We start from the raw sequence: 13,010 nt of genomic DNA on the forward strand, positions 1-13,010 counted from the left end.
GAATCTTTTCTAAAGTAGACCTCATCTGGGGATACCATCAAATCCTGGTACACCCTGAAGACATCCCCAAAACAGCACTCATCAACCCGTTCGGCCTGTTTGAATTCCTCCGAATGCCGTTCGGCCTAAAGAATGCCGCACAGACGTTCCAGCGGCTAATAGATGCGGTGGGCCGCAACCTGGACTTTGCGTTCATCTATTTGGACGACATTCTCATAGCCAGCAGTAGTCGTCAGGAGCATCTGTCCCACCTCCGCCAGCTCTACTCCTGCCTGAGTGATTTCGGCCTCACGATCAACCCGGCCAAATGCCAGTTCAGTCTTGACACCATCGACTTCCTGGGCCACAGGATTACCAAAGACGGGGCAACACCTCTGCCCGCCAAGGTAGATGCGATCCGCCACTTTGCCCGGCCCAACACAGTCAAAGACCTGCAGGAGTTCATTGGTATGGTTAACTTCTACCACTGTTTCCTCCCCTCAGCAGCCCGTATCATGTGCCCTTTGTACACCCTGATGTTGGGTAAAGGCAAGCACATTGCTTGGGACAATGAAGCCGTGGCCGCTTTCGTTAAAGCCAAGGAAGCCTTGGCAGATGCCGCGATGCTGGTGCACCCCAGAGCGGACGTTCCAACCGCCCTCATGGTGGACGTGTCCGACACAGCAGTCGGTGGGGTGCTGGAGCAACTCATCGAGGGGCGCTGGCAACCCCTGGCGTTCTTCAGCAAGCACCTACGACCACCCGAACTCAAGTACAGTGCCTTCGACCAGGAGCTGTTGGCACTGTATTTGGCAATCCGGCATTTCAGGTACTTCTTAGAAGGCAGGCCGTTCACCGTGTTCACGGACCACAAACCGTTGACCTTCGCGTTCACGAAGGTGACCGATCCCTGGTCGGCTCGCCAGCAGCGACATCTGTCCTACATCTCCGAGTACATGACGGACATCCAGCATGTCTCGGGAAAGGACAACGTTGTGGCGGGCGCGCTCTCCAGACCAGTTATCCAGGCCCTGTCCCTGGGGGTGGACTATGCAGCACTGGCGGAGGCACAGCAGGAAGATGACGAGATGCCCAGCTACAGGACCGTAGTCTCGGGTTTGCAGCTGCAAGACTTCCTCGTAGGCCCAGGTGAGAGGACCCTCCTGTGCGACGTGGCTGCCGGCCAACGTCGCCCCATTGTCTAGCTCTGTATGTAGTACATCGCTACAATTATTTAGTTTCTTTACACAGAGAGTTCTGGTGTGTGGAACACCCTGTCAGGGATAGTGATAGAGGAAGATACATTAGTGACATTTAAGAGAATCTTAAATAGGTATATGATGATAGAAAAATAAGGAGCTATTTCGGAGAGAAGTTAGATTGATCATTAAAGTAGGTTAAAATATCAGCACATCATGGGCCTGTTCTGTGCTGTAGTGTTCTATGTTTCTATGTTCTATATTCTTAAGTTGAAGACACTGGTTTTAGTTTGGTAATGTTCATCTGTAAAATCCATCTGGAATTCTATCATATTGTGGTCACCACATCTATAACTACACTGGAATATGCTCTTCAGCCCATCAAGTTGGTGCTAACCACAATAGAGAGTCTAGTGACATGGTGTCATGACATTTCCCTCAACGTCATCAAAAAAAAAGCTGGTCTTTAACCACAGGAGATGAGGGGAAGCGTTGATGCTCTGGTTTACATCAATGGTGTTGAGTTTGGACTTGAGCTTCAGGTTCCTAGGAGTAAGCATCATTAATAGCTGGTCCAGGTCCGACCAAGTATATATCATGGACAAGAAAGCTCACCAGCATCTCTCTCAGGAGGCTAAAGAAATTTGGCATGTCCCCTTTGACCCTCACCAATTTTTATTGATGCACCATAGAAAGGATTCTGCATGGATACATCATGGCTTGATGCAGCAACCGCTTTACCTGTGACCGGAAGAAACTGCAGAGAGTTGTGGATGCAGCTCAGCACATCATGGAAACCAGCCTCCCCTCCATGGATTCTGTCAGCACTTCCCTGTGGCTCAGTAAAGCAGCTGGCATAATCATAGACCAACCTATGACAAATATTTGATCTTCTCCCCTTTCCCATTGGGTAGAAGATACAAAAGCCGGAAAGAACATACCAAACTCAAGGACAGCTTCATCTTGCTGTTATAAGTCTATGTGATGGTGCCCTAGTACAATAAGACGTACTCTTGACTTCTCAATATACCTTCCACCTTATTGTTTACCTGCATTGCACTTTCTAAGCAACACTTCATTCTGCATTGAGTTATTATTTGACCTTTTACTACCTCAAAGCACCATGGTAATAAATTGATCTTTCAGGTAATAATCTGGAGATAATCACCCTTATTGGTTCTACTTTTCAATTTTTCCCTGAGCATTGTGTTTTAATTAACTTCACATTCTTGATTTCAGATGCATTGAAAATCTTCCCTTTCCCTACAGCTACACACATAAAGTACTCTTGCAATACTGATCTCTCATGAAGATCAAAGTATTACTGCTTGGCCATGGGCAGCCATGCCTCCAACTGCCTGGGCCCTAAACTGTAATATATATTTCCCTAAATCTCCCATGATGCACTATTTAAAATATTCCTCTTTAATCTTTCAGTAGGAAGTCATTTTGTTATATAGCATGAAAACAATCTCTTCACCCTAACTCATCCATACCAACAAAGGTGTCTACCTGAGTTAGGACCACTTGCATGCTATTGACCAATATCCCTGTAAACCAGGGATTCCCAATGTTTTTCTATGCCATGGACCAATACCATTAAGCAATAGGTCTGTGGACCCCAAGTTGGGAGTTTAAACCTTTCCTATACACTTTAAAAATGTCTTTTAAATGTTGCACTTATACCTGTCTCTATCACTTCCGCTGGAAGCTCATTCCATATACCACCATCTCTGTGGTCCACATTGATCTTTCCTCCTTCACATTAAACCTGTGCCCTCTAGTTTTAGACTCTCAAGATTCATAATCCAAATTTATTTATCAATGTGTACATTGATAGAGGGACCAGAAGTGGGGAGAGTGAGCAGCTTCAAGTTCCTGGGTGTCAAGATCTCTGAGGATCTAACCTGGTCCCAACACATTGATGTAGTCATAAAGAAGGCAAGACAGCGGCTATATTAGGAGTTTGAAGTGATTTGGCATGTCAACAAATACACTCAAAAATATCTATAGTTGTACCGTGGAGAGCATTCTGACAGGCTGCATCACTGTCTGGTATGGAGGGGCTACTGCACAGGATCGAAAGAAGGTTTTAAATCTAGTCAACTCCATCTTGAGCATTAGCCTACAAAGAACCCAGGACATCTTTAGGGAGTGTTGTCTCAGAAAGCCAGCCTCCAGCACCCAGGGCATGCCCTTTTCTTACTTTCCATCAGGTAGGAGATACAGAAACCTGAAGGCACACACTCAGCGATTCAGGATCAGCTTCTTCCCCTCTGCCATCCGATTCCTGAATGGACTTTGAAGTTTTGGACACTACCTCACTTTTTAAAAATATACAGTATTTCTGTTTTTGCACATTTTTAAATAATCTATTCAATATACATAATTGATTTACTTGTTTATTTATTATTATGTTTTATTTTATTTATTATTATTACTTTTTTCTGTCTCTGCTAGATTAGGTATTGCATTGAACACATGCCGGTGATAATAAACCTGATGCTGATTCTGATTCTGAAACATAGTGAAATGTGTTGTTTGCATTAACAACCAACCTAGGGGTGTGCTGGGGACCTGCAAGTGTCACCATACATTCTGGTGCCAACCTTGGGTAAAAGACCCTGATCATTCACCTTAGCTTTGGCCCTCATGGTCTATATACTTTTATAAATGACCCCTCAGTTTTCTTCACTCAGTCCCAGCTTGTCCAGTCTCTCCTTATAACTGAAGTTCTCCAGTCCCACTAATCCTTGTGAATCTTTACTGCACAGTTTCCAGATCAATGATATCCTTCCTATAGCTAGGTAACCAGAATTGCATACACTAGTCCAAGAGCAGTCTCGCCAAAGTTCATAGAGCATCTGTGGTGGGGAAGGAATTGTTAACACTTTCAGAGTCAGAATCAGACTCAGGTTCATTATCACTGACTTGTATGAAATTAAGGTTGTTGTTTTGGGGCAGCAGTATAGTGCAAAGACAAAAAAATTACTATAAATTACAAAATAAATAGTCCAGATACAGGATTTTGAACAAATGCTGACAATTCCTTTCCTCCCACAAATGTCGCTCAACCAGCTGAATTCCTCCAGACTGTTGGTTGAAATGGCATGTAAACAGAACACAAGAGACAGCTTAAAGTAAATTCCTTTTACTACAGGTTCTTAACATTGGAAGCACTAATCTCCAATCAATGTGACTCCACACCAGACTATCATGAAACCATTTAGCTGAAAGTTACTTTGGGACAGACAATAAATGCTGGCCTACCCACTGACCACCACAGTGTTCTTGAAAGAAGCAGAAAAAAATCAGCTAGTTTCCAAACTGCTTACTTTTCAATTTAAATGGGCTTGTTTCTTCGACCACTTCCTGAACAAGCAGGCCTTCAATAACACTTTTATTCTTCTCCCACAGATAAAGCCAGGGATCTTCTTGAATAATATACTGTGGTCTCACTATGTTGCTGTGTCCTAGGAGATTTTGGAGCCTGTGAAAAGAGAGAGAACAATAACAATTCCAACATAGTAAGCACCAAATCCAACTGTTTCCAGGAGTGAGGGAAGTACCCGTAATCTATGAGGATGAACTCAGTGGAATAGACAAAAACTCATAATGGCATAGAAGAAGGCTACCAACCCATGCAGGCACAAAGGTCTGAAATACCATTAGTTTGAATCTCTTCTATTCCTCTTACCTTATCCTCTTATGCACACATGCTTATCAATTCTCTTTGATTCTCTTTGCCATTAACTTACACTAAGTAGTAACTTGCAGTCAGCAGTTATAGAATCACAGAAAACTACAGCATAGAAACAGGCCCTTTGGCCCATCTAGTTCATATCAAACTATTATTCTGCTTAGTCCCATTGACCCGCACCAGGACCATAAGCCTCCATATCCTTACCCAAGCTTCTCTTAAATACTGAACCCACATCCACTACTTCTGCTGGCAGCTCGTTCCACATTCACATCCTATCAGTGAAGAAGTACACTTTTAAGTTCCCCTTAAACGTTTCTCCTTTCATCCTTAATCTATGACCTCTGGTTCTAGTGTCACCAAACCTCAATGGAAAAACAAACACCAGAAAATCTGCAGATGGTGGAGACCCAAGGAACACACACAAAATGCTGGAAGAACTCAGCAGGCCAGGTAGCATCTATAGAAAAGAGTAAACAGTTGATGTTTCAGGCCGAGACCTTCATCAGGAGTCTAATTTCCAATATTAGCCTTGAATTCCCTGTCTTTTGCTACCCTGCCTTCTTAAAGAGTGGAGTGTCATTTGTGATTTTTCAGTTCTCTGGCACCATTCTAGGAAATAGTGATTCTTGAAAGATCATAACTAGCGCCTTCACAATCTCTTCAGCCACTTCTTTCAGAAGCCTGTGGTGCAGTCCATCTGGTTCAGGTGACTTATCTAAATTTAGACCTTTCAGCTTCCCAAGCACTTTCTCCTTAGTAATAACAACTAAACTCACTTCTGCCCCTGACACTCTCAAATTTCAGGCATGCTGCTGGTGCCTTCTAAGGTGAGGAAAGACATAAAATACAGACCTGGGCTTGAAGTGATCAGAACATGGACGAGCCTAGGCTTGAGGTGATCTGGGCATGGGCAGACATAAGCATGAGGTGATCTGGCCATGGACAGACCTGGATTTGAGGTAACCTGGGCATGGAGAGACCTGACCTTGAGGTGATCTCCTCAAGATGCTCCTCAAGTTGGCGTGGGTATACATCAGTGTCTCTGTGGGCTGCAGAAAATTGTACCAGTTTTCCTCTTAAGTATACTCCTTTTGAATTACTTTCACTGCAATCTGCAGCATGTATATTTTCTTTTAATAACGGAACTCAAAATTACATCAATGATCTTTGGATATCATGTTCAACGGCTACATGAGGAGCAGAAATCATGAGCTGTGGAGCAGTTAAGCGCGACGCCTTTAAGAGTCAACACCTGGCCAAAAACATGGCAGGAGAGGTGGAATTATCCAGAATCTTGTTGGCGAATGTGCAGTCGCTGAAAAATACAACTGACGATCTCAAGGCAAGTCTGCTGTACCAGAAGGAGATGAAGCAGATCTCAATTGTTTGTTGCACTAAAACTTGGTTAGCGGTGAATATTCAGGATGCCGTGATGAACCGTAAGCTCTGGTAAGGAAAAGGATGGCAGCATGTGCACAGGTGTTGGGGTTATGTGGACTTGTTCTCCAACTTGGAACACCTAACAATTAAATGTAGACCATTCTATTTGCCTCGGGAGTTCTCAGCCATGATCCTGACCACAGCTTACATACCACCAGTAGACGATTATAAGCCAGCACTTGCAAAACTAAGCAATGTTGTCTGCAAGCAAGAAATAGCCCACCCCGATGCATTTCAAATTATGGTCAGTGACTATAACCAGGCTTGTTTTTTTTTGTTTTTAATTTTTTTATTAGTTTTTCAAAACATTTTACAAAATTAAAAACCCCAAATCCCAATGAGGAACATTAATACAGAGCAAGGTTAAGCATACAATAACAATATGCTACAGAGGAAGAGAATTTAACAAAAAAGCACCTAAATTAAAGACAAGTGAGCTTAGTGTCCTCCCCAAACCCCACAACACAAGAAAAAAAAACAACAATTCCAGACCAACCACCACACAGTATAGAGAGTATAAGTCCGGACAGTCAAACTCCCAGACTGTGAATACACTTAGCAACAGAGGATAATAATGCCCACTACCAGAAAAAAAAGGGAGCTGAAAGCAAGGGACCAAAAAGAAAAAAAAACCCTAGTCAAGAGGAAGGTTATGAAAGTACACGATAAAAGGCCCCCAGATCTTATGGAACTTTAAATCCGAATTGAGAACTGAATAATGAATTTTTTCGAGGTCCAAGCAGGCCATAATGTCGTTAAGCCATTGCGCATGAGTGGGCGGGGCAACATCTCTCCATCTAAGGAGGATCAAGCGTCTCGCCAGGAGAGAGGCAAAGGATAGTATTCGGCATTTGGTCGGACCCAGACATAAATCTGACTCGCCCCAAAAACCGAACAGAGCAATTAAGGGGTTAGGTTCTAGGTGCTGATTCAGAGTACCCGATAGTGTAGTGAAGACATCTTTCCAGAATTTCTCCAAGCTAGGACATAGCCAGTACATATGGATGAGAGAGGCCACGCCCCTCTTGCATTTATCACAGAGCGGACTAATGCCAGGGTAGAATCGAGATAGTTTAGATTTAGACATATGGGCTCTATGAACAATCTTAAACTGTAAGAGACAATGGCGAGCACAAAGAGAGGTTGAGTTAACCGATTTGAGAACTGAGTCCCAGCTCTCCTCGGATAAGGAGATATTTAAATCCTGCTCCCAGGCCATTTTAATTTTATCCACAGGGGCCCGTCGTAAGGCTGCTAGTTTATCTTGGATAATTGAAATTAAACCTTTACCTAGTGGATTAATGGAGAGAAATAGGTCCATAGCATTTTTCGCAGGCATTTCAGGAAAGTTAGGAATTAAAGGAGCAGTAAAGTGTCGGATTTGGAGATATCTGAAAAAGTGAGCGTTAGGCAGGTTGAACTTAACAGAGAGCTGTTGAAAAGAAGCGAAGCGGTTATCAATGAAGAGATCTTCAAAATGTCTAATGCCCTTCCTGTACCAAACATGGAATGCTGAATCGAACGTGGTAGGTAAAAAAAGGTGATTATGTGCGACAGGGCTAGAAATGGAAAACCCCTGGAAACCATAGCATTTCCTGAACTGAGCCCATATACGCAAAGTGTGTCTAACCAGAGGATTAGCTATTGATCTGGGCAGACTGCTAGGGAGTGCAGAGCCAAGAAGTGCAGATATAGATAGTTCTTTAGTGGAGCTCAACTCCATTGCCACCCAGTTAGGGCACTCAGGTTGACCGTGGAAGAAAGACCAGAAGGCAGCACAACGTATAGTAGCTGCCCAGTAATATAAGCGAAAGTTAGGTAAAGCCATGCCACCCTCTTTTTTAGATTTTTGGAGGTGGATTTTATTAATTCTAGAGCGCTTATTCTGCCACAGATATGACAAAATAATAGAGTCTAAGGAATCAAAAAAAGATTTAAAAAATAAAAATTGGGATAGATTGAAATAAGTATAAGAATTTGGGGAGAACATACATTTTGACAACATTGATACGACCTACCAAGGACATAGATAGAGGTGACCATTGTACCAGACTCTGTTTTGTAGCGTATGAAAGATTGACAAAGTTTTCACGAAAGAGATCTTTAAACTTCCTTGTGACTGTAATTCCAAGATAAGTAAATTGATTATGGACTACTTTAAAAGGGAGATCATGAAATATTAGTTCTTGTGCTTCTTTATTAATTGGGAAAAGTTCACTCTTATGTAAGTTGAGTTTATAGCCAGAGATCTGGCTAAACTGGTCAAGAAGTGAAAACATTAGAGGTAAGGATGTAGACGGATATGAGAGAAAGAGTAGTAGGTCATCAGCATAGAGAGAGACTTTATGCTCAACACCCCCTCTCCAAATCCCGGTCAGTTCAGGACATTTTCGAAATGCTATCGCCAGAGGTTCTATAGCCAAATCAAAGAGAAAGGGACTTAAGGGGCATCCCTGACGGGTGCCACGTTTGAGATTGAATACTTGGGATTTCTGAAAGTTAGTTAGAACAGAAGCAGTAGGACACAGGTACAGCAATTGGATCCAAGAGATGAAACTTTGGCCGAGGTCAAATTTTTCTAAGACTGCAGAAAGGTAGTTCCACTCTATATGATCAAATGCTTTCTCCGCATCAAGGGAGATAACACATTCAGGAGTCCCAGTTGGAACTGAGTATAAAATATTAAATAGACGCCGAATGTTAAAAAAAGGGAGACGGTTTTTAATAAAGCCTGTTTGGTCATCAGAGATAATGGAGGGAATAACGGTTTCTAATCTATGAACCAACACTTTAGCTAAGATCTTTACATCAACATTGAGCAGAGAGATCGGCCTGTACGAGGAACACTCTGTTGGGTCTTTGCCCTTTTTTAAAAGAAGAATAATAGATGCCTCATTGAAAGAGGGTGGCAATTTGCCGTAGTTAAACGAGTCAGATAATACTGAAAGTAACTGAGGAGAAAGAAGTGAGGAGAATGATTTATAAAATTCCACAGGGAACCCATCAGGTCCAGGAGATTTCCCTGAGGACAGTGCAGAAATTGCAAAAGATATTTCTTCTAGTGATATAGGCGCATTAAGTTTGGCTTTGAAATCAGATGGAAGTGAGGGGATATTCAGATTCTGTAAAAATTGATCCACAGAGATATTGTCATTCAGGGATTCAGAGGAATAAAGCCGAGAATAAAAATTTTAAAATGCGTCATTAATTTCTAAATGATCCGATGTAAAGTCTCCGTTCTCCTTCCGGAACTTTGTAATATGTTGTTTGGCTTTAGAACGCCTCAGCTGGATTGGCTAGGAATTTACCAGACTTATCCCCATGAATGTAAAAACGGCTCTTGCTTTCGAGAAGTTGACGTTCGACAGGTTGAGTGGACAGAAGGTTAAATTTAGTTTGGAGTTCAACGCGCTTCTTGTATAATTCAGGGTTCTTAGTTTGGGCATATAATTGATCCACATCTTTAATCTGGTTAATGAGGTCTGCTCGATCTGCACGGGATCTTCTATTGAGATTTGCTGTGTAAGAGATTATTTGACCCCTCAAATATGCTTTCATGGCATCCCAGACCATCTGGGATGGCACTTCAGGTGATGTATTAGTGTTAAAATAGAAGGTTATCTGGTCTTTAATAAATTTTACAAAAACCAGGCTTGTTTGAAGAAAACCCTGCCCAATTATCACCAGCAGGTAACCTGTTGCAACAGAGGTCCCAACACATTAAACCACTGCTACACTACATTAAGGAATGCCTATTGTTCCTTCCCAAGACTGTATTTTGGCAAGTCAGACCATTTGGCTGTATTCCTGCTGCCTGCATATAGACAGAGCCTAAAAAGCAAGGCTCCAGAGATTGAGACAACTAAGAAGTGGTTGCGGGAGGCAGAGGATTGCCTTGAGTCAGTAGACTGGGCCGTGTTCAAGGACTCATCCAAAGATCTGAATGACTACACCGGGGTCATAACAGACTTTATTAAAACAGCTGTGGATGAGTGTGTCCCCACAAAATCATTCAGGGTTTACCTTAATCCGAAGCCCTGGATGAACAATGAAATCCAGAATTTGCTGAGAACCAGATCAAAAGTATTCAAGGCTGGAGATTGAGAATGCTACAAGAGGTGCAGGTACGATCTCCAGAAAACCATCTCACAGGCGAAATGGAGATTCTGGACTAGACTGGAATCAATTAGGGATGTTCAACAGCTGTGGCAGGGTTTGAATGCCATAACCCCCTACAAAACTAAATCTTGTAATATAGGGGACAGGAGAGCTTCACTTTCAGATAAGTTCAATGCCTTCTGTGCTTGCTTTGACCACCAGAACAGGGAGGAACCATCCCACACCGTCATGTATCCCAATGATCCTTTGGTCTCAGTTTCTGAAGATGGCGTGCCAGCTGCTTTCAAGGGAGTGAATCCAAAGAAAACTTCCGGTTTGGACAGAGTACCAGGCTGAGTATCAAAGACCTCTGCTGACCAACTGGCTGGTGTATTCACAGATATCTTCAACCTCTCACTCTGGCAGTGTGTGGTATCCACCTGCTTCAAGCAGGCTTCAATTGTACTGGTGTCCAAGAAGAGCATGGTAACTTGTCTCAATGACTATTGCCCAGTGGCACTTACATCCACAGTGATGAAGTGTTTTGAGAGGCTGGTGTTGAAGCATATCAGCTCATGTCTGAGAGGCGACTTGGATCCACTCCAATTCACCTACTGAAGCAACAGGTCTACAGCAGATGCCATCTCACTGGCTCTTCACACAACCCTGGAACATCTGGACAGCAAAGATGCATAAGGTATCAAAGAGATCAGGATGCTCTTTATCGATTACAGCTCAGCATTTAGTACCATCGTCCCCTTAAAACTAATCAGTAAACTCCAAGACCTGGGCCTCAATACACTCTTGTGCAATTGGATCCTGGATTTCCTCACTGTAGACCCCAGTCAGCCTGGACTGGTGAAAACATCTCCTCCACAATCGCACAGGAGTACTATGGGGATGAACGCGTAGCCCCCTGCTCTACTCACCTCTGACCATGTGGCTAAATACAGCTCCAACACTATATACAAGTTTGCTGATGAAACCACTGTTTGTGGGCTGTATCAAAGGTGGTGATGAATTAGCATACAGGAGGGAGATTGAAAATTTAACTGAATGGAGTAATAACAGCAACCTCTCAAGCAATGTCAATAAGACCAAGGAACTGATTGTGGACTTCAGGAGAGGGAAACCAGAGGTCCATGAGCCAGTAATCTTTGGAGGATCAGAGGTGGAGAGGGTCAGTAGCTTTAAATTCTTAGGTGTCACCGTCTCAGAGGACTTGACCTGGATCCATCATATAAATATAATTGCAAATAAGCACGACTGCGCTTCTACTTCATCAGCATGTCATCAAAAATCTTGGCAAACTTCTACAGATAGATTAGCCATGATGAAATGGTGGAGCAGATTTAATGGGCCAATTGGCCTAATTCTGCTCCTATATTTTATGGTCATATGAGTAGTGGAAAGTGTGCTGACTGGCAGCCTGGTATAGGAACAACAACTTTGAGCAGAAAATCCTACAAAAGGTAATGGATTCAGCCCAATACATTACGGGTAAAATCCTCCCAGCACATCTATTGAATGAATTGAATTGAATTGACTTGATTTCTTACGTCCTTCACATACATGAGTAAAAATCTTTACATTACATCCCCATCTGAATGTGCAATATGCAATTTATAGTAATTTGTAATAAATAGTACATACAACAGAACAGTCAACATAGCTTGGAAATACAATAGTGTCAGCGTGAATTAATCAGTCTGATGGCCTGGTGGAAGAAGCTGTCATGGAGCCTGTTGGTCCTGTCTGCAATGCTGCGGTACTGTTTCCTGGATGGTAGCAGCTGGAACAATTTGTGGTTGGGGTAACTCAGGTCCCCAATAATCCTTCGGGTCCTTTTTACGCACATGTTGTTGCAAATGTCCTGAATAATGGGAAGTCAACATCCACAGATGTGCTTGGCTGTCCGCACCACTTACTGCAGAGTCCTACGATTAAGGGAAGTACAGTTCCCATACTAGGCAGTGATACAGCCTGTCAGGATGCTCTCAATTGTGCTCCTGTAGAAGTCCTTAAGGTTTGAGTACTCGAGCCAAACTTCTTCAACTGTCTGAGGTGAAAGAGGCACTGTAGTAGTTTTTTCACCACACAGCCGGTATGTATAGACCACGTGAGGTCCTTGGTGATGTGCATACAGAGGAACTTAAAGTTGTTCACCCTCTCAACCCCAGATCCTTTGATGTCAATAGGGGTGAGTCTGTCTCTGTTCCTCCTGCAGTCTAAAACCAGCTCCTTTGTTGTTGCTACATTGAGGGGGAGGTTGTTTTCTTGACACCACTGTGTCAGGGACATGAAATGTTAGTGTAGAAAAGCAGCATCTATCATTAATGAACCTCACCACCCAAGCAGTACTCTTTTCTCACTGCTGCCATCAGGTAGAAGGTACAGGTGCCTCAGGATTTGCATCAACAGGTTCAAGAACAATTGCAATACCTCAACCGTCAGACTCTTGAACAAAAGGGAATAACTACATTCATTCTACTTCTGGTGTTCACAAAACTAATAGTCTTACTTTAAGGGCTCTTTAGCTTGTTATTTCATGTTTGTTATTTAGTTATATCTGCATTTGCACAGTTTGTTGT

At 42.9% G+C, this 13,010-nt stretch overlaps 2 protein-coding genes across 2 annotated transcripts in view; one reads left to right on the top strand and one right to left on the bottom strand.

The window, feature by feature from the left end:
* Window positions 1–13,010, top strand: part of LOC140724823 (sterile alpha motif domain-containing protein 15-like) — a 53,550-nt gene that overhangs the window by 29,151 nt on the left and 11,389 nt on the right. The gene's annotated exons all lie outside the window — the stretch shown is intronic.
* noxred1 (NADP-dependent oxidoreductase domain containing 1) overlaps window positions 1–13,010 on the bottom strand; it is a 45,834-nt gene that overhangs the window by 13,773 nt on the left and 19,051 nt on the right. Inside the window, exon 4 of the mRNA XM_073039473.1 lies at window positions 4,514–4,668. Coding sequence (XP_072895574.1) covers window positions 4,514–4,668 — 155 coding nt within the window. The remainder of the gene's footprint in view (window positions 1–4,513; window positions 4,669–13,010) is intronic.

Source organism: Hemitrygon akajei, chromosome 3 (genome assembly GCF_048418815.1).
Source record: "Hemitrygon akajei chromosome 3, sHemAka1.3, whole genome shotgun sequence".
Lineage (NCBI taxonomy): Eukaryota > Metazoa > Chordata > Chondrichthyes > Myliobatiformes > Dasyatidae > Hemitrygon > Hemitrygon akajei.